The following is a 21,932-nucleotide window of genomic DNA, read 5'->3' as shown; positions in this document are numbered from 1 at the left end:
AGAGCGTGACGCTGTGTTAGCTTGTGAGAGACAAGTGTTGAGTGTTCAGAGTTTATTGATATTCAGAGTTTATTGATGCAAGTGGTGCGACTGTGAGAGTTTTTTCTGCATTGGAGAAGAGTGCAATTGAAGTTTGGGTTGAGAAAGTCATTGGTAAAGGCGCTGCGAGGAGAAGCAGAGTCAGATTGAGAAAGCTGTTGGCTGAAGGAGTTAGGCAGAGCCGTTTTCTCTCAAGAAAATAAGAGCCGAGGATTTCAAGGGAGCTCCGTGGAGAAATTTGCTTGTGTGCTGGACGAAGGGCAAAGCTTGTCTTCGAATTGAAGAAAGGAGGTTTGTGTTTCTGCTGATATAAAACTGTGTGTCGTATATGGTTGTAACAAAAAAATTGCAGCATATGTTTTTCTGAGAAAATGATAGCCTGTGGTTTGATTATGCATTCTCTAATTTCTAGTAGAAAATGAGAACATTTCTGAGAAGTTGGTTCTAGCTATAAACATGTTTTATTGAAGACTAATTCTCTAAGGCCGTGTTAGAAGAAAAGACTCATTTTTGAAGTGACTTTATAAGATTGGACTAATTCTCTAAGGTCGCTTTGGAAGGAAAGAATCATAACGTATGGTTATATAATGTTTTGTGTCTTTTCTTCAAGTATAGAGTTATTAAAAAAAAAACAAAGCCCATGGTTGTTAAGGAATAAGTAAAAAAAGGGGTTGTTATTATTAGTGATTAATTAAGGAAATTAATAATTGAAGTGGTGGAAAATTTAGATTTGGTGGCATTTTTGTGATTACAGAAAGCTTCTTATCATGGCAAGTTTGTTGCTTGATAATTATATGAATGAATCCACCAAAATTGATGGAGAAAATTATGTGAACTGGAAATTTAAGTTAATGACTATTTTAGAAGGAAATAATTTGTGGTCCATTGTGAGTGGGGATGAGCCCAAACCCACTGTTGTAGGTTCTATTCCAGATTGGGAGAGAAGGGAGACAAAAGCAAAGGTGCTGCTGCGTATGTCCGTAAAGGACAATATTATTCCTCACATCAGAGATTGCAAGATATCAAAAGAAACATGGGATATGTTGAAGGGTTTGTATGAGACAGCAAATACAAACCGAATCTTGTTTTTGAAGACTAAGCTTTTATCTCTAAAAATGGAAGTAAATGAAAATATAAGCAATTTCATATCTCGTGTCAAAGATTTAAGTGATAAGTTAGGAGATATTGGTGAAAAGGTCTCTAATACTGACTTAGTCACCATAATATTAAATGGCTTAGTGCAAGATTATCAAATTTTTGTTTCAAGTCTAGCAGCTAGAGAGAAACCCCCTTCATTTGATGAATTGACAGGAATTCTTCTACAAGAAGAGGGGAGGATGAAGAACTTTAATTTGGGCTCTAGCAGTTCAGATTTGGCATTGTTGGCCAAGGGAAAATATCCATACAGAGGCAAGCCATGGGACAAGAACAAAGGAGGCAAGTTTCAAGCAAAACAAAAAGGTATGATACAGTCTAAATTTCCAAAGAGAAATGATGAATGTTATTATTGTGGCAAACCTGGGCATCATTCTAAAGATTGCTATAAAAGGAAATATAATGAGTCTAGGCAGAGAAACAGAAGGCATAATGGAAATTTTGTGGACAAAGATATCAATGATGGATTTAAAAATCTTAAATTGTTTGTTTTTGATGCTGCATTGTCTGTGGAAAATGATGATAAGAATGCTTGGTTCATTGATTCTGGTGCATCACTCCATATGTCTTGTAATAAGGAGTGGTTTGATGAATATCATGAAAATATTGATGGAACATATGTTTGCCTAGGAGATAACAGATCACTTAAAGTTCAAGGTTATGGAGTAATAGGTGTGAATTTTCCTAATGGACAAGAGAAACAGATTCATAATGTGATGTATGTCCCTGATATCAAAAAGAATTTAATTTCTGTTTCTACCATTACTGACCAAGATTTGAAGGTGGAATTTGTTAAATCACAGTGTGTAGTGAAAGACATTCAAGATAAATACAAGGTTATTGCCACAGGAACCAGAGTTGGAGGCTTGTATAAGTTGGATGTGACCAGGAAAAGTCATCAAGCATTAGCATCTACAGCAATATCAACAGTAGATTTATGGCATCAAAGGTATGGACATCTAAATCACAAAGATTTAATGCTACTACAAAAGAACACTATGGTTGAAGGTCTTCCTGTCTTGAAAAATGATCATGTTGAATGTGAGGCATGTGTACTTGGCAAGCAACATAGGGAGGAATTTCCTATACATAAAGAAAAAAGGCAAAGGGAAATACTTGAATTAATTCATACTGATGTATGTGGACCTATGCAAACTAGATCTATTGGTGGAGCATGGTATTTTCTTATTTTTTTGGATGATAGATCTAGATATACATGGGTTTATTTCATAAGAAAGAAGAGTGATGTTTTTGAGTACTTTAAAGAATTTAAGAATATGGTAGAAAAACAAACTGGTAATTACATCAAAATCTTGAGATCTGATCAAGGGGGAGAATTCAAATCAAGAGAATTTAATCAATATTGTAAAAGCAATGGGATTCAGCAACAATTTATAGTGCCACATACACCTCAGCAAAATGGAGTTGCTGAGAGGAAAAACAGAACACTAGTTGAATGTGCACGTAGTATGCTTCAAGGTAAAAATATCTCTAATGTTTTTTGGGCTGAAGCCATTAATACTGCTGTTTATTTGAAAAATAGGAGTCCAACCAAAAGTTTAGAGCTTAAAACACCTTTTGAAGCATTTTATGGGTACAAACCAAAAGTGAGTCATTTAAGAGTTTTTGGTTGCAAGGCATTTGCTCATAATCCAAAAGATGAAAGAAGAAAACTTGATGCAAAGTCAATTAAGTGCATATTTATTGGTTATTGTGATAATCAGAAAGCATACAAATTGTTTGATCCCAGTACTCATAGACTGCTTGCAAGTAGGGATGTGATGTTTCATGAGAATGCAAATGAAGGTAATAAAATAAATAATAGTGTATGGCATAATATTGATGATTATGTCAAATTAGACACAAGTGTTGAACAAGAACAGGAACAAGCACAGGAACAGGTACAAAATCAAGAACAAGTAGCATCAAGCAGTGATGACACTCCAAAGAGAGGAGAGGAGACTCTGCAAAGCCAAAAGAAAGATGAAAGCAGTAAAACTCCAAGAAGGTCATCACGTCAAAGTCAAGTACCTGTAAAGTATAAAGATTATGCATTAATGTCTCAGATTATGAATGTTGTAGAACCTTCAAGCTATGATGAAGCTAAAGAATATGAAGAATGGAGAAATGCAATGAATGAAGAATATAACTCTATAATGAAAAATGACACATGGGAATTAACAGAATTGCCTAAAAATAAAGTTCCCATAGGATGTAAATGGCTTTATAAATCTAAATTTAATGCTGATGGAAGTATTGATAAATATAAAGCTAGATTGGTTGCTAAAGGATATTCACAAAAGGAGGGAATTGATTATGAAGATACTTTTGCACCTGTAGCTAATATGAACACAATTAGAATTATGATTGCATTAGCTACAAAATATAATTGGAAAATGCATCAGTTAGATGTCAAATCTGCATTTTTGAATGGTGAGTTAAAAGAAGAAGTTTATTTAGTCCAGCCTGAAGGGTTTGTAAAATAGGGACATGAGCATTTGGTTTGCAGGTTAAAGAAAGCTTTATATGGCTTAAAACAAGCACCAAGATCATGGTATGTGAAAATTGATTCTTTCTTTGATGAGAAAGGTTTTATGAGAAGCAAGAATGATCCTAACTTATACATCAAGGAAGATGAAGACAAGAATGTTGCTTTAATATCTGTATATGTTGATGATCTTATCATAACAGGAAATGCATGCAAGTTGATTGAAGAAATAAAAAATCAGTTGTCACATGTATTTGAGATGAAGGATCTTGGTGAATTGCATTATTGTTTAGGTCTTGAAGTTTGGAGGGAGCCTGGTAAGACATTGATCACACAAAGCAAATATACAAGGGAAATCCTTAAAAGATTCAATATGACTGAATGCAAAGCAACATCTACTCCTTTAGAACAGAATGTCAAATTGTGCAGTGATGATGGAACCAAAGAGGTGAATGGAACTATGTATCGTCAACTGGTGGGAAGTCTGAACTATCTCACCACTACCAGACCAGATATAGCATATTCTGTCAGCATACTTAGTCAGTTCATGGCTAAGCCTTGTGAAAGCCATTGGAAAGCAGCAAAGAAAGTCCTTCGATATCTGAAAGGAACACTTAATTTTGGTATTATGTATACTGATGAATTTGATGTTGAATTGGCAGGTTATTCTGATTCTGACTGGGCTGGAAATCCAGATGATAGGAAATCTACTACTGGATACGTTTTCAACATTGGTTCAGGACCAATATCATGGAGCAGTAAGAAACAACCAACTGTTTCATTGTCATCCACTGAAGCTGAATATAAAGCATTATGCAGTGCTACCTGTGAAGCAATATGGCTTAGGAGAATACTTGAAGATGTTGGAGAAACACAAAAGCACCTACAATAATCATATGTGACAATCAAAGCACTATCAAATTGGCAAATAATCCTATGTATCATGCAAGGACAAAACACATTGAGACACAACATCATTTTGTAAGAGAAAAATTGCAATCAAAAGAAATTGACTTATCATATTGTAATACAAATGAAAATGTGGCTGACATATTCACCAAGCCTCTTGGAAATGTTAAATTTGAAATGTGTAGAAATAAGTTGTACATTGTAGAAAATCCAAATTATGTTGTAAGCCTAGCTGAGACTTAGACCGGCAGGCAAGTTAACATGTAGATCGTGATTAAGGGGAGGTGTCAAGCATTAATCACGATCAGCGCTGATCACTGTTCAGTTAGCGCCGATCACTGTTTAGACGGCACCGATCACTATTCATCCGGTGCAGTTAATGTTTACCCGTAGCTGAAAACTGTGTATAAATTGCCAAGCTCAGTGATGAATCAAACAAGTTGTGTGTGAGTTGTTTGAATGTGTTTTCTGTTCTGTGTTTGTCTGTCCATGCTCTCTCTTTGTCAGAAACGTGGCCTTATAATTTATTTAAAAAACTAAACTAGTTGTTGTTCCAATCCGCTTCCATTGTTTTTGAAACGACGGTCTCTAACTTGTCATTCCAACCACCGTCGCGTAGGGAACTGGAAACGCAACTATAAGCAGAACAGGCAGAGCAGAAGCAGGAGAAGCTTTACGATCATCCTTCGTTCATAACCCCAATCAAAATGCACAGACACCAAGGTCAGAAATCACAATATTTCGTTTGATTCTTGCAATTTTTGGCGTATTTGTTTTGAGTGAAAATCATAAAACTGAGCCAATGATGTATAGTTTAGGTGGCTGGGAGGGTTTAATGATAATTTTCTTGCAGAATTTTATTCACAAAACATGATGATTATGTAATTTTATTCACAAAACATAATGATTATGTTGAAAAAATCCTGAAAAACAAATTCTATATAGAGCTATGCCGGAGCTTTTCAGTACTGAAAAATAAGAAAACCATAAAACTGACATTCTATTCCGCCCAATCTGTAACTAAGTCAATACAAACGAAATTATAGACTATAGTGCCTTAATTTTGAAATGGGATGTGGTTTCAGGGATACGATGGCGCTGTTCTGATAGACTCCACAACCAACAATACTGCAGAGAAAGATAGTCCAGCTAACAATCCAAGTCTTCATGGATTGTGTTCACGGATTTGATGTAATTAATGAAGCAAAATTAAGATTGAGAAGGTCTGCTAACCATGGCAACTTGTGCAGATATCCTCGCATTTTCTTATAGGGAGAGCGCAAAGCAAATTGCTGCTCACAATTTTATTTAAAAATTCCTGCACGACAAATACTTAGAAACTGACCGCAATGCAATATTTAAAAGCCACCAATCTGTGCATAAATGTTGGTGAATTTACTGGAACGTAAGCTGATGCTGGAACTTATACACATATTGATACACTGGCAAATAACCTAAGTGTATGTTTTGGAGGAACTGCTAATGCTAACCCTAATGAGTGGGAACATATTCATACGTTGCTTCTATATATGTGTTAGAGAAATCATCACATCATTTTAATTTAAACAATGCCAATGCCAGAATTTGATCAGCAAAATTCTCGCGCAATTACTATATATGGTTGATGGCAGAAATACAAACACACTATATTTGACAAACCATCATTTCATATGGTTATATTGGTCATATTTAAGTCCTTCGAGCTTATTGGCACTAGCTCACCATGGACACCTTCTTTGTATGGTGCTGGTCTTGGAAGTAGCTACTTTGGCTGGTTTATATGTATTGGCAATTTTGTTTTCGGTTGCTGCTCATCTGCATAACTTTATCATACTTCGGTTGAATCATTATCATATGGACGCAAGCTTTCAGTTGTGGATACATGTTTAGTTGAGTATGCTATTTTTGTGTGATGCTTCTGCTGGAACACTTATCCGCCTTGTTCCATTTTGAGTGTTTAGCGCACTAAGTCACATGTTGATTGTTGCACAGTGAAGTGGAGAATTGTAACGTGCTTGTTTCAGCCTTTAGCCAGTAAAATATGTTGTTATAGCAATGTAACGATGTATCATCCTATTACAGATGGAATTTGATGGGCAATTTGTTTGTCCTAGGTGATTTGTCCGTTATTTGATGAACAATTTGTTCATCTTGGAGTGATTTGTCTGTCAAATATAGTTCAAAATTTTATAAACCTGTCAAAATTTTTACTCGTTATTAAATACAAACCAGGAAAATATATGAAAACCCTCGAATTTGAAAAACGATTCTGTTTTGAAATTCTAACCCTACATCCCATCATTTCTATTTACATTGCATTTATCGGCCGGTCCTTTCAATGAAGAGATAATAATGACGTATTAAATGAGATAATGAGAGAATTGTGGTTCGATTGAGATAAGGATTTTAGGGTGATCTACAAATCTAAAGAGTAAAATCTTAAAAGTGATTTTTTTTGCATATTATTCTCCGTAATGTCTTTTTTTGGTACCTACTGACATAACTGAAGATGTACAGTCGCTTAAGGTTATTTGAAATTTAAAGAAGGAAGAGTTGAATGATGTATTTGGTTAAATTTCTCAAATTTTTAATAGAAGATGGTTAAGTGAGTCAACTTCCCCTTTTCCTAAATAATATCTAGTAATGAATCTGAGTTTATGTGCATTATAAATTAGGGTGATTATTATTTAAGTTGAGGATGGTTAAATAAGTCAACTTTCTCAAGTATAGAAGTTGGTTAAGTGAGTCAACTTTCCCTTTTTCCTAAATAATATCTAGTAATGAATCTGAGTTTATGTGCATTATAAATGAGGGTGATTATTATTTAAGTTGAGGATGGTTAAATAAGTCAACTTTCTCAAATATATTAAGGATGATAATTTACTGAGGATATTATTTTGGTAGGGTTTGGTAGGGATATGTCATGGTAAATTGAAAATAAATAAATAAATTATAAATATTAAAAAAATTATTATTATACATGAGTAAGTTCTGGTGAATGATATAAATATTATAATATATGAATAAGTTGTGGTAAATGATATAAAATATTTTTTTGTGAAAAAAAAATTAAATAATATTTTTATTTAAGCAAATTAAGATAAATTAATAAAATCATTTAAATGTCAAATTCATTTGACATAAAGAAATAAATGAAAAGATATAAAAAAGGGCAAAAACATTTGAAAATTTTGAAAAAGAAAAATCCTTAAAAGTTCGTTAGAAAAAATATATGAAAAGGAATAATAAAAATGGAATAAACTTTAATAAATTAAATTGAATGGTGTAACAATTAAAAAAAATGAAAATATGAATGTCAATGAGGTTTATTCTAGTCCGGAGGAAGAATTGTTGACACTCATGTTCAAACTCCATAAAGGACATGTTTACTATTATAATTGAGTTTCGTGCCTAGTATGGGCACTCTAGACATCGTTTGTTAATGCCCTTGAGTGCATGGTTCATGCAGTGGGGGTTGTCGGCTTTCTCGCACCCCACCCACAATCGATCCCTGTTGATGTGGTGCTAAGCAAGCTATCATAGTGCAGCTTTATCAGAGTTAAAAATATGATAGTGCAGCTTTATTGGAGTTAAAAATGTGATTGATGTGATGTTTGATCTATATGTAAAATATTGTACAAATCGGGCCTAATAATAAAAGTTTCTTCCAGGGGACTTAGCCCCCCCTTTAAAAAAAAGTACTAATCGATGACAGTGTTTTATTAAGGGATAAGGTCTAATTAGTTAATGAAAAAGGTTTATAGTCCAAAACTTGTGATTAAATTCGTTTATGTCATATGAAATAGGTTAGGTGTAATGCAAGTGTAATTTCAATGATGAAGATGATAATGAAATAGAAAATATATTTTAAAATAAAAATAATAAAAAATTAAAAAGGAAAATTAAATATCAATAGCTTTTTCAAGGGGACTTAGCCCCCCTTTAAAAAAAAGTAGTAGTGGAAGACAGTGTTTTATTAAAGGATAAGGTCTTATGTCAAGGAATTAGTTAATGAAAAAGGTTTATGGTCCAAAACTTGTGGTTAAATTCGTCTATGTCCTATGAAATAGGTTAGGTGAAATAGGTTAGGTGTAATGCAAGTGTAATTTTAATGATCAAGGTGATAATGAAATAGAAAATATATTTTAAAATAAAAATAATAAAAAGTTAAAAAGGAAAAATAAATATCAATATATAATGAAAAAAATATAAAAATACTTAATTATAAGTGGATTGTTGATATCTTTTTATTTTTAGTAATATTTTATTATTTTTTTTTTACTCTTAACAAATCACAATTTTTATTATTTTAGATAATGAAAATCACATTTTTATAGTTCTTAAATAAAATTATATAAATATGCATGCCACATTTACATTAAGCATATGCCAAAATAAAACTCACAAATAAGAGGAAGGAATAATTAATTATCGTATCACATAACTCATCAAATGCATGGCATAGTTCTCATTGATCACTAAGAACATTTGTTTATAATAAAAATTTAGTGTTTTGGGGAAGAAAGTGGAGAAAATATTCAAAATTTATTTAGCAGTCGAAATGAAATGAATCATTCTGATGGTTTTTTTTAAGGAAACCCCATTAAAATGGAATCCCCTAGTGAAAAGCAAAAGGAAGCGGGAGGAAAAATGAAAAATAAAAATAGAATAGATGATAAGTCAAGGAAGTAATATTCTTAATGATTGAAATAGAAGAATATATTGAGTTTCTCTCGCAACAAATAAATATTGTCGTTAAACCATGAATATCTAAAATTTTCTTATCATTTATTAATATTATACCAAATCTGCATATAGATCACTTTTTTATAATCGACTTCTTAATCAATAAAATTCCTAATCAACAAAATTCGTAATCAATGAAGTTTTCTTCTCTTTTGAGTTTCCATAAAATTATGTCTTGTGTTATATCTTTTTAATGTATTTTTGTTCTATTGTAATGTTAAAGAGAAAAGCTAGTTAATTTATTTAATATTGTATAAAGCAATAAATATAGCTCACCTTTTATAATCAACTTCTTAATTAATAAGCTTTATAATCAACAAAGTTTTCTTCTCCTTTGAGTTTCCATAAAATTATGTTTTGAAATCATGTTTTGGATTATATTTTTTAATGCATTTTTGTTCAATAGTAATGTTAATGAAAAACACTAATTAATTTATTTAATATATTTAATATTATATATAGAAATAATACAATAATATGATGCAATATTTGAATTCTATTACATTATATAAATAAACTCTACATGCAGTATATCAATTGGATACCAAATATTGGTGCATCATGTAATAATATTTCGCAACTAACATAACCTTTAGCTATGGGTAAATTGGTTTTACAACCTAGAGCTTCTTCATGCCCTCATTTCAAATCATAGTGATAGTATGCGAAACAATTTGTTTTAGTTTACATATTTAGTATTTTATGGCTTTTAAGAGTTTGTGTATTTTGTTTATTACTTAGGATGTGATATTTGAATTAGAATTACAATGTTATGTTTCTTTATTTAATATATAGCAAATTAAATAGTATTTATGTTTGATTGGTGTTAGTGATAAATATAATATTTAATTATTGTTGGAAACTAAATATTAACATGTCACAAAAAAATTGGAGAAAGAATGAATCTTGTATGTATTTTTGTGTTTTTTTTTTTTTTTTATATTTGAGGTTAAGTATCACAATTTATCATCGAAAATAGATGGAAAATATTTTTTATGATTTATTTGACTATAACTTGAATTAAATAAAAATGTGAGGTTAGCTAAACATTGAGAATGTTTAATTCATTTATTTTTAAAACATCTTATCTTATTTAGCTTATCCCTTCCATGTAGGGATACAATTTGTTTATTTGTGTTCAGTACATATGCATTTTTGGAGAAAGAAAGAATTGTGGATTTCTTATTTTTTTGACGTTTCAGGCTAAGTATCACAACCTATCATGAGGAAGACATAGAAAAGATTTTTTATGATTTAACTAACCATAATATGAATTAAATAAAAATGTGAGGTCAAATAAACATTAAGAAATTTTAATTCTTTCTTTTCAAAGCATCTTATCTCATTTAGCTTATCCCTTACATGCAAGGATAATAATTGTTTATATGTGTTCTCGTAAGTATGCATTTTTGGAGAAAGGAATCCTACATGGATTTCTTGTTTTTTGGATGTTTTGGACTAAGTATCACAACCCATCATCATCAAGAAGAGATCAAGAAGAGATGGAAAACAATTTTTATAATTTAGTTGACCATATTATGAATTAAATAAAAAATGTGAGGTCACTTAAACATTGAGAAAGTTAAACTCATTTCTTTTTAAAGCATCTTATCTCATTTGGCTTATATTGTCCATGCAAAAATATTTGTTTACTTGTGTTCTCAAAGGTATGCATTTTTGGAGAAAGAAGGAATCTTATATGGATTTCCTAATTTTTAATATTTTTATTATATAATATTACCGCTCCTGATTAGCATTTTCCTTAAATTTTAACTGTTCTCGTACCTAAGTTTCCAAAGTTCCCACATTCCAAAAACTCATACAACATAGATAAAAATAAATAAAATACAATTTAGACAAACTTAATTTCCATACTTCAATCACATCCATAGTGAGTGTAAAAAAGAAAAAACAATTTAGACAAACAGCCAAATCGAAATAAATATTCACATATCATTGTCTTAAAAATAAAATTTAAATTTATCACATATCTAATACAATAAAAAAATTATTCACTTCTAATTTATAAATAATATTTCATAAGGTAATCACTTAAACATGGAAATAAATATTTCACAAATAAAACACTTAAACATTAAACTTTGAAATATCACAAATAATCGAACTATTTGGTTGGCATTTACATGATCAAAAATCAAAATCTACACAATATTATATATAATAATTTAACGATAGAATATAATAATTAGAGGTATGTACTAAAGTTATGTTATAGATTTGTTAAACATGGTATTTTAATTTAGTGAAGTTTGAATGAACGACATCTCAACAAGTTTCTTGATAATAGATTAAATTTTCAATTAATTTACGGTAATAAAAATTAAAAACTTAAAAAAATTAAATTTAAAAAATATTATATTTATTATTAACAAAAAAAATAATAATAAAAAAATTCAATAAGTCTTTATATTTGAATATTATATTAGTTATCACTGCATTTTATATTTGACGAGTGAAAAGTCTAAATTTTTAGATGGAGTTTGTTTTAAGATTTTAATTATTAATTTAAATGAAAAATGAAATTTTTTTATTTATCCTATTGCAAAATGTTTGTATTATAATAATTTCAAATATTTGTAATTTCACTAATTGTTAATATTTTGCTAGGTTAAAATGACGGGAGATTAGAGATAAGGGCTAATAATTTATACTCCATATAAAATATTAAGTTTTCAATATGGTTAAATAAATACATTCACTAACTCAGATTAAATAAAAAATATATTATAAAATATAAACAAAGCTTTATAATTATAATTATAAATATATTTACGAAATACAATTTATATTAAATTATAATTTTAAAATATTTTTTTAGTATATATATATATATATATATATATATATATATATATTCTTTTCACTCATTAAAAATAGTGATTTATAAATAATCTTCTCATTTTTTTTTCAAACACATAAATGCAATTGTAAATCAAATCAAAAAATTATTTACTTATCATAAATGTGATATTTTTCTCTCACTTTAAATATTCAACATTCTAATATAAAATTAATTTCATATTCACATTTTATTATCTATATATATATAATTCTTAAACCTCACGAGGACAACCTAATTGGTTATACATAATCTCTTTTTTTTTCGTTTGAGATTCTTTGAATTTGCTTTGCCCAACCTATATCTATGATTGTACTCATCAGCAAATTCCCCAGAAGAAAAACAAAATATGCATTCTGAACATGACACTTGGAGGGTGACTTTACTTGTGCTACCACTACATTGTCATCTTTCCATTCAAAATCAGCGAATTCGTCATTGGCTGTGGAGATCATGTTATCTAGTGTTTTCATTTAGAGGTAAAGAATATTTACTCATAGTGGAATTTAGAATAGAGCCTCACTCACTTAAACTAATACTTTTCCAGATCATGTATTCATAAAATTGTACTATACTGTATTATAGAGCACCAAAACAAAAATTTTAGTGCATTCAAAATCTTGAATATTGACCACAGACATTTCAAAAATATCTGCAAAATTTTCTCAAAGGATTTGTAAAAATTTATATACAATTACACAGTTTACAATTTTATATATTTCACGGTTTTACAAACTAAATCTGCTATTTCGTATCCCGAAGTGTGATTTTAATTAAACATTTCAATAGTGCAATTTCAATCAACCATTTAAAAATTTCCAAATTCAAATAAAATTGGAAACAAATTGATTAAAATATAAAGTTCCAATTGCTGTACGATTAGGTTATTTCCAACCTACAGATTAAACCCTTGCAGCAGCAGCAACCGTTATATAGCTAAACAAATGACGTAATCGAAAGACGTAAGCGGATGACATACATTTGATTTTGGGAGTAGAAGTGTGAATAGGCCAGCTATCCGTCACTCCCCTTTTTGTATGAGAAAATTAGAGTCCTATATTTTATAACATCCAATCAAACATCAAAGCCCATAGCGGAAATGAGAGATAAACGCAGTACGCAAATGGTCAATACATCCCCATCCAGTTCGATAGCACTGTATCGATCTCAGAAGAAACAGCCGCATCAGTAGAGATACTGTACAGATGGTCCTCTGCCCAAGTGTTTATTTGACCAAAAGCTTCACCTCCACACTCAAAATCGAACGTTGCACTGCCTGTTCCTCCTAGCATTGTAGGAGGAGGCGCTGCCTTTTCTTCTTTATTGGGAATTGATGAGCATTCCCATTGATCACCATCCTGCACCCGTCTGTCCAAATTGACCTCACTGTTCTTCAAAATGAGATGATCCTGGCAATCACCCGGACCCTGCACATTAGAGTACTGATAAACGTTGGCGCATGTTATTGCTGCTGCGCTAAATTGGGACGGAGAATTAACTGGCGGGCATGACCGAAGAGCTCTCTTCTCGTCCTGCTGGCTCGTGCAATCTTCCAGAATACTAAATGCGCCCTTATGAGCGTTAAAGGCATCATGATAGACATCAGCAAAAACTGTTGTGTTTGAATCGCCATTAGCGCTCCATGTTGTAATTCCAGAAGAATATGCTGTCAATGACAAATGGTTCATCATCATCTCATTTTCATTGATGATGTCGCCATCATTTTCAATTTTAGCTGAATCGCTGATCTCAACCAGAGCAGGAATGGTGATGGCGCAGCCAACAGAGTTATTGGCGAACTCTAGGGTTTCATAAGGCGCCAGTGTTGTCTCCCAGTCTACTAATTGGTCGCATTTCGCTGATGTTGATGCCTTACAAAATGGGCCTTTGCTTTGCAGACTCGGAGATGTAAGAGTGTGATGATTGGTGTGAGAGCAAGAATCAATCCACACCTGAGAACAAGAAAATACACGATTTTCATCCTCTAGTACTTGTTCTTGTTTTAATTCCAATAGGTTGGGAACACAAGCGTGCCGATTTTCTGCACTGGTCACCTTATTAAAGCTGTTATCAAGAAGTGACGGGTACCCTTCAGGCATGGCGTGCAACGGCTGGGTAGTGTGAGACGACTTATAGGCATTACAAAAAGGAGGATGAGGACGAACACACACTGATTTGGTATTAGTTTTAGTGTCAGCGTTGCCGTTAGCGTCAATGGACGAAGAGGAGAGGCCGTGTTTTAGCAGGTTCTTCTTGATGCAACAATTCCAGTAATTCTTGATTTCATTGTCTGTGCGTCCTGGCAAATTGGGAGCAATTTGACACCACCTGCACCACTCAACCCCCAGGTTAATGGGCTGACTTGGCACCAACAAAATGAAACAGTTAAAATACCGACGAGTGGGCGGACTCCCAGAACAACTACTACTAAAGATTTCGCAGAGTTTACTGATGGACAAGAAGTCTCTCATGTGATAGAATAATTACTGCTATTGATATCAGAGATTTAAGTGAGGGACCGGCGGGTTCTCATGTGATAGAACAATTCTCAGAAGGAAAGCCTCAGAGTAGAGGAAAACAAAAACAAACCTGTTACCCAGAATGGATTGGAAGTGTATGATCAGTTGCTCTTCTTGGGGTGAAATTGGGCCGCGTTTAAGGCCAGGCCGCAAGTAATTAATCCATCTGAACCTGCAGCTCTTTCCACATCTCTGCAGACCTGCATGGGCATTTCATTGGATTCAATATTATAATATATCCTCGTTTCCTCTTAACCCCTTCTAAACAGAAATTTATTAAACCGAAAGAAAAGAACATAAAAATTGTTGTTCTTTTATTGCCATCAAAAAGCGCTCTCAAGCCATGAATGGGCAGCTGTTTGGATCCAATATTTAGGTAATGCTAATTGAGAGCCCCACCTTCCCCTCGCAAAAATAAAGAAAATCAGGGCCAATCTAAAATAGATCTATACTTGAATAACAACAACAAATCAACTAAATAATACAGTAATAACAACAGCAAATCAACTAAATAATGCATATTACAGGAGATCTCAACAAACAGATTCATATTAGCCTAGATTCAGGAGCGGCAAGAGGTTGGATCTCAGATAGCATAGATCTATGAAAATTTCATTTATTTAATGGACATATACAAGAGATATGCCCACGGGGACATTTTCGCCACCTTGATTGTATAGCAGCTGATTTCTGAACTTTGATACTCAGGGTACGGGTATTAAAAGAATCTGTCCAAATGGACCTACGTTTTACTTAGCAGACTAAGGGTCAAAGTGAGTGTTTAATTATTTACCAGCCTGCTTGGCTAGGCATCTCCAGGAACGGCCCCGGAGGCCTTTGTTCGTGATATAATTGATGAGTTTCTCATCTTCCTCTGGTGACCAGCGACCTTTCCTAAGCTGTTGTTTGGAGGGAAGGAAGGTGCCTTGTTCGTGCCCGTCTGTGTACCTCATTTTCAGTAAAATTCTATTATCTGCGAGAGAGTGGTGATAGTCTTGCACACTGCAACAATCCCCGCAGGAAGCCGGTGTCATCTAGGTTTGCAGTCGTCTCCTCTCATATGTCCAAACTCAAACACAGAGAGAGATTGAGAAGCAGGCACATAACAAAACACGTTTCAATCGTCTGTTGACGATGGGGTCCATCATTCTCCAATTTTCAATGGCGGGCACATGGGCAAACGACCGACCTTTTGTAATGGCAAAATATGATTGTTGCGACTCAGAACGGATCATTATAATATTGTGAATCTTGTTTTTCTAGCCATTTTATTCCTCCCTTCCCGGGACGACAGTAGTATGAGAGCTCTCCCTTATCATGGGCGATAACAACTTGCATCGAATGGATTCATTTGATTTGTTGAACATCCAATCCCTCAGCTAGAGTTGTTAATGGTGAATCAAATGGGGTCCACTTTTACTTCCACCACTCTGCTGAATCAGCGTATGTACTCACTTAGGTACGACGTCAATGCACAGTCTCTAAAGAACAGGAGCACCAATATATGTTAATTACTATAAAGTGATCAAATTTCAAATTACATTCCTTTAAACATCTTTTCATATTTACATTAGAATCCCTGGAAAATAAATTAGGTTGATATTTATAAATATTTTAATATCAACGGACAGGTTACTGGCTATTAAAAATCTAATAAATTAATCATTAAAAGTAACCATAAAATATAAAACGATGAAAAAGGATATTATTATAATCCATTAATTAAAATAAAAGATATATTTAAAAAATGTTAACACAACCTAAAATATTATTAAAATAATAATAATAATAATAATCCAAACAATAAGAATATAATATATTTAATATAAGAAATTTAAAAATTCGATAATAAAAATAAAGTAATATAAATTATTAAAATTGATAAAATATCGTAAATATTTAAAATGAGACGAGTCAAATCTAATTAATATAAATAATATAAAATAATTATGTATTAAGGGTGAATAGTTTTTCAGTTTCTTTAGTATGTTCGTATTTGATTGTTAATATATTGGAGTAGTTATTAATAATTCTATAGAGCTATTTATATAGTTATTAATAATCCTAAATACCTATAATAATTATTAATGTTGTTGATATAAGCCTATCCGCATATATCAACCACATTGTAAAATGTGGTTGATATATATGCTTGATATACAGTTACCAACTTATATTAATCATATTTACCTTGATAAATATGGCTGTACAAATAGAAAATAATAATACCTTAAGGGTGAATAATTTTTCAATTTCTTTAACATGCTCTTATCTTTAATTTTTTCTTGAAACATATCCTTACAATTTACAATTTATTTAAGAAAGGAAACTGGTGGTCGTTCTAATCCGCTTCCATTGTTTGTGAAACGACAGCCTCTACATTGTCATTTTCCAACCACCGTCGCTCAGGGAACTGGAGGGTTTCAATTAAGTCGTTTATGGGAACTGACATTCAGGGCTGGAATTGGGTTTCAGTTAAGTCGTTTAAGAGAATTTATATTGAAGGTTGGAATTTGGATTTTTTTAGTCTTTACATAATTTGATTTTGAGGTTTTAGGTCTTTATGCTTTTGGTCAAGAAATGATCTGTTTAAAATTTTGACTTTCAAAAATATATTCTCATAGTAAATAGCCTTTTATTAATAAAAATTTAATTAAAAAAATATTTTTCAATAATATAATTATATTAATTTTTTTATATATTTATTATAAAAAATTGATAATAATAATTTTAAAATTTTGTCTTTCAAAAATATATTCTCATAGTAAATAACCTTTCATTAATAAAAATTTAATTAAAAAAATACCTTCCAATAATATAATTATATTAAATTTTTCATATATTTATTATAAAAAATTGATAATAATAATTTTATATGAAAATTATAACTGTGGTTAGCTACCATTTTTGACGACAAGTCATATCGTTTTTACTCTCAGTTAGACATTTTCATGTACAGCTCTAACGCTAATTACAATTAGCACTCCTGGAACTATTATGATGCACTTTAATTAAAGGTTGTCTGGGAATTGATTTTTGTAGCTATTTTGGCTTTTTAATTACATCAGTAAAGGCAACCCAACTTACGTTATATATAAAAAACAATCTCCAAGAATATGATGTACAGTGTACACACGCCAAATTAACAACCGCTTGATTGAATAAATCTTAGCTCCCCATTGAGATTATTTTATAAATATTGAAAGCAGATCTAAGGATCCAACAATGAAGACAAGATAATGGCCTGTTAAATGTTGGGATTGAAATAAAATAATGTTTTGGATATAGAAAGATTTTTAGTATATGTAAATAAGCATGATTACCTATTAAAGTGTAAAATGATAATAGGATTAGGATTGTCGAGCGTTGTTAAATGTTGGGATTGAAATTGGATATGGAAATTTCTTTAGTATATGTAAATAAGCATGATTACCTATTAAAATCTAAAATGATAATAAGATTTGGTGAACATTATTCATGATCAGGATTAAGATTGTCAAGCGTTATTAAATAATCTTAGTAAATATCCAGATATGAAAGTTCATTGCAATATAGCATGTTGGATAAATGGTTTTCTAAGAGTTAGTGTCCAATAATTGACGATCGCTCAGCCTCCAAGGATAGTATTATGAGACAACGAGGACGAATGTAACTCAATCAGGCAGCAGTAGCTTGGGCCCACTGTTGGAGTAACGGTGTAATATTAGATTCGTTCACCTTGCATACATCGACGACTTTGGTCCGACGACGAAAGGAATAAAAAGCGATTAAATTGAACCGATTCACACTAACAAACACAGTATTGAATTGATTCGACAATCAAAAGTGACCGGAATTCAGATAAAAAAATTCAGAAAATTTTATAGAGCCAGTGTTTGAATTTTATAGAGTCAGTGTTTGAATAGTGTTTTTATGGTGGAAATAGATTCAGCACTATCAAAAACTTCTAAGACACCTAAAATTTTGAAGTTTAACAACTATAACTTGGATTTACAAAAATCTTTGCCGTATTTTCTCTAAATATAACCAGAATTTTCATAACTTTGCGAGCAACTCCTCCACCTCATTAGACTAGGTCTTTGGATAACTGTGCATTCAACGAATATCAGACATTTGGATTTGGTGGGAAAAAGAGGAGCCATGTAGAAATTTATAATATGTGGTCCTAGAAGAAAAAATTTGTATTCAACAAATATCAGACATTTGGATTTGGTGGGGAAAAGGAGGAGTCATGTAGAAATTTATATTATATATCAATACAGAATATTGATGGAGGAGGAATGTCTCAGTTCATCTGAATATCAAATATCTACATCGGTGATTGGCCCATGTGAGCAGTCGTTGAAGAAATGAGAAAGTTTAGTTGAGTCGTGATTACTAGCCACGCATGAAGAAATCATAGTTCTCCACTCTTTACGGAGAAAAGTAATTTAGTCAACTTGTGTAGGTAACGCCTAAAAACTGGTTACTGAAAACACGAATGACAAGCGAATACTCATATTTTTGTTGAGAAGGATGATGTGTTTAACTGATTCATTTCATATATTTGATGTGCAAGCTTGTATGAGAACTTGTGACTATTAAGGGTACCACCGTTATTTGGATTTTTAGTGTGATTATCTTCATTTACTTTTGTCTTTTAACTGGGATTTTGGTGGGTACATTTGAACCTCATTTTTGTATTCTAATTATTATTGATATCAGAATTTAAGAACTAAAATTAAAATTGATATTCTTATTTATTAGTTATATTAATATATATTTATTTATTAGTTATATTAATATATATTGTTGAGTTTTTAATAAAAAATAGTGGTACCTTGTTGAGTTGTCAAAGGTATTGTTATGTTGTTAAGAAACATCTTAGAATGTTGTAGAAATAATATTTTTGATATTTATGTAATAAGGCGTTTGCACTGTTGGCTTACACTGATTAGATTATGAATTTTTTTTAAGTGAATTGCGTTTCGCTATAAACCTCTTTGTTGATTGCTCGACTTTTTATTTAATGGTTTGATTGTATAATGGGGACATTGGATATTTGTCTCACTATTCTTACAGGCCATACAATGGTTTTAGTGGGCGGCAGTGGATCGAAAGTGGACACAATTTTTAATAAGAGTAGAGAATGCCTCACTCATATAAAAAAGAATTTTATATTAATAGTAAAGTGAATAAATATTAAATGATGCATGACCAATATAAAAAGAATTTTACATTAATGGTAAAGTGAATAGATATCTTAAGAATAGTTAAATTTGGCAAAATTAATATTACAAATTAGATAAAGAGATTGGGCAGCGTGTTAATGGAAAGAAATTAATATTAATATAAATTATTTATTAAATTTTGGGAGATTATTACGAGAATTTATTATAATTTTTAAAATAATACTAGTAACAATGAAATAAATTAAAATTAAGGAAAATTAATAAATGGAAAATGATATTGAAAAAATATAATTTAAAATATGAAATATATGGGTTTGAATATGCAACATTTTATTTAAAATCAAGATTATATAATTTTGAATGCTAGTATTGAACTTTATAATATATTTGTATATTTAATAGTTAAATTTATTATTATGGATTAATATGAAAATCAATATTATAGGTTAATAATATTAATTATAACTTTTAGCTAACTAGTTAGGTCAAAAGAGATTGGAAAGATTTAAGGGATAAAATGAAAGATATTTCTCTAACCGTTGATAATAAAGACATAATATGACATTTGTAGCCACTAATCCACTTAACAAAATAAAAAAAACACTTTTAATTCACAATGTTTTACTATTATTAATTATTAATATTTATTTATAAAAATTGGATCAATTGTTTTATTATTTTTTATTAAACCCTTGAGTTTATAATATCAATTCGTTCAATGTATTAATCTAAGGGTTCATGTTTTTAGGGTATAATATTATTCATAAGGTTTACAATATTAATCCTAGGGTTTAATATAAATCCCTTGGGTTTATAATCATGGCCAACCATGGTCTAACATCACATTGTGACAAAGATTTCATCAATATAAAAATCAATCATAGTCAACCATGGTCCACCATAGTACAACGTCGCATTGTGACAAATATTTTCTCAATGTTAAAACCAATCATAGTTAACCATGGTCTATTGCGGTCAATATGAAAATCAACCATCGTCAATCATGGTTAGTCATGGTCAACCATGGTCCAATGTCACATTGTGACAACCATGGTCAACCTTGGTCCAACGTAACATTGTGACAAATATTGTCTCAATATAAAATCAACCATGGTCAACCATCACCAATCATGGTTAACCATAGTCAACCAATGTCCAATGTCGCATTGTTTCTCTCAATATAAAAATAAATCATGGTCAATCATGGTCAACCATGGTCAACAATGTTCCAATGTTGCATTGTGACAAAGATTGTCTTAGTATGAAAATCAACCATGGTCAACGTGGTCAACCATGTTTGTTATAGGGTTTATAATATTTATCTTAGGATTTATATAGCTTGAGTTTACAATATTAATTCCTTGTGTTTATTAGTGCCTTGGGTTTATAATATCAATTCCTTGGGTTTATTAATTTAAGGGTTCATATTCCTAGGGTATAATATTATTGATAAGGTTTATAATTATTCCTTGAGTTTCATAGAATCCCTTGGGTTTATAATCCATTAGGTTTATAATGTAAATTCATTGGGTTTATTAATCCCTTAGTTATAATAATTCTAATATGGGTTTGTGACAAATATTTTCTCAATATGGAAAGAAATCATGGTCAACCATGGTCAATCATAGTCCACATTGGTTAAACATGGTCGACCATGGTTAATTATGGTATACCATTGTTGGACGCCACATTGTGACAAATATTGTCTCAATATGAATATCAACCATGGTCAACCAAGGTCCGACATCGTATTTTGAGAAAGATTTTCTCAAAATGAAAATCAATCATGGTTAACCATGGTCGATCATGGTCAACCATTCTCAACCATAGTTAATAAGCATGGTCAGATTGTGACAAAGATTGACTCATGGTCTGACATCACATTTCGAAAATCATGGTCAACCATGGCCCAACGTCTCATTGTGACAAAGATTGTCTCAATATGAAAATCATCAATGCTCAACCATGGTCAAACGTCGCATTGTGACAAAGATTGTCTCAATATGAAAATAAATCATGGTTAATCATGGTCCAATGGCACTTTG

The 21,932-nt window shown here is 31.3% G+C and overlaps 1 protein-coding gene across 1 annotated transcript; it reads right to left on the bottom strand.

The window, feature by feature from the left end:
* Positions 1-13,324: 13,324 nt before the first annotated feature.
* On the bottom strand, positions 13,325-15,750 carry LOC149249266 (uncharacterized). Its single transcript, XM_089452499.1, has 3 exons — positions 15,510-15,750; positions 14,787-14,916; positions 13,325-14,525 (listed from the first exon to the last, which is right to left on the bottom strand). The coding sequence occupies exons 1-3, from the start codon at positions 15,748-15,750 to the stop codon at positions 13,325-13,327; spliced, it is 1,572 nt and encodes a 523-aa protein (XP_089308625.1).
* Between the last annotated feature and the right edge of the window lie 6,182 nt (positions 15,751-21,932).

This window comes from Pinus tabuliformis, chromosome 7 (genome assembly GCF_031772625.1).
Source record: "Pinus tabuliformis cultivar Carrire ecotype Pingquan chromosome 7, CPIR1, whole genome shotgun sequence".
In the NCBI taxonomy this organism is placed as follows: Eukaryota; Viridiplantae; Streptophyta; class Pinopsida; order Pinales; family Pinaceae; genus Pinus; species Pinus tabuliformis.
This window is presented reverse-complemented; position numbering and strand designations above follow the sequence as displayed.

What these genes read in the sequence shown, in the direction of transcription:
- LOC149249266 (XM_089452499.1), bottom strand. Translation starts at nt 15,750, where the DNA reads ATGACACCGGCTTCCTGCGGGGATTGTTGCAGTGTGCAAGACTATCAC. An exon ending in ATGCCTAGCCAAGCAGGCTG is followed by an intron (nt 14,917 to 15,509) that starts GTAAATAATTAA and finishes ATGCCCATGCAG; the next exon opens with GTCTGCAGAGATGTGGAAAG. An exon ending in CAATCCATTCTGGGTAACAG is followed by an intron (nt 14,526 to 14,786) that starts GTTTGTTTTTGT and finishes TGAGTGGTGCAG; the next exon opens with GTGGTGTCAAATTGCTCCCA.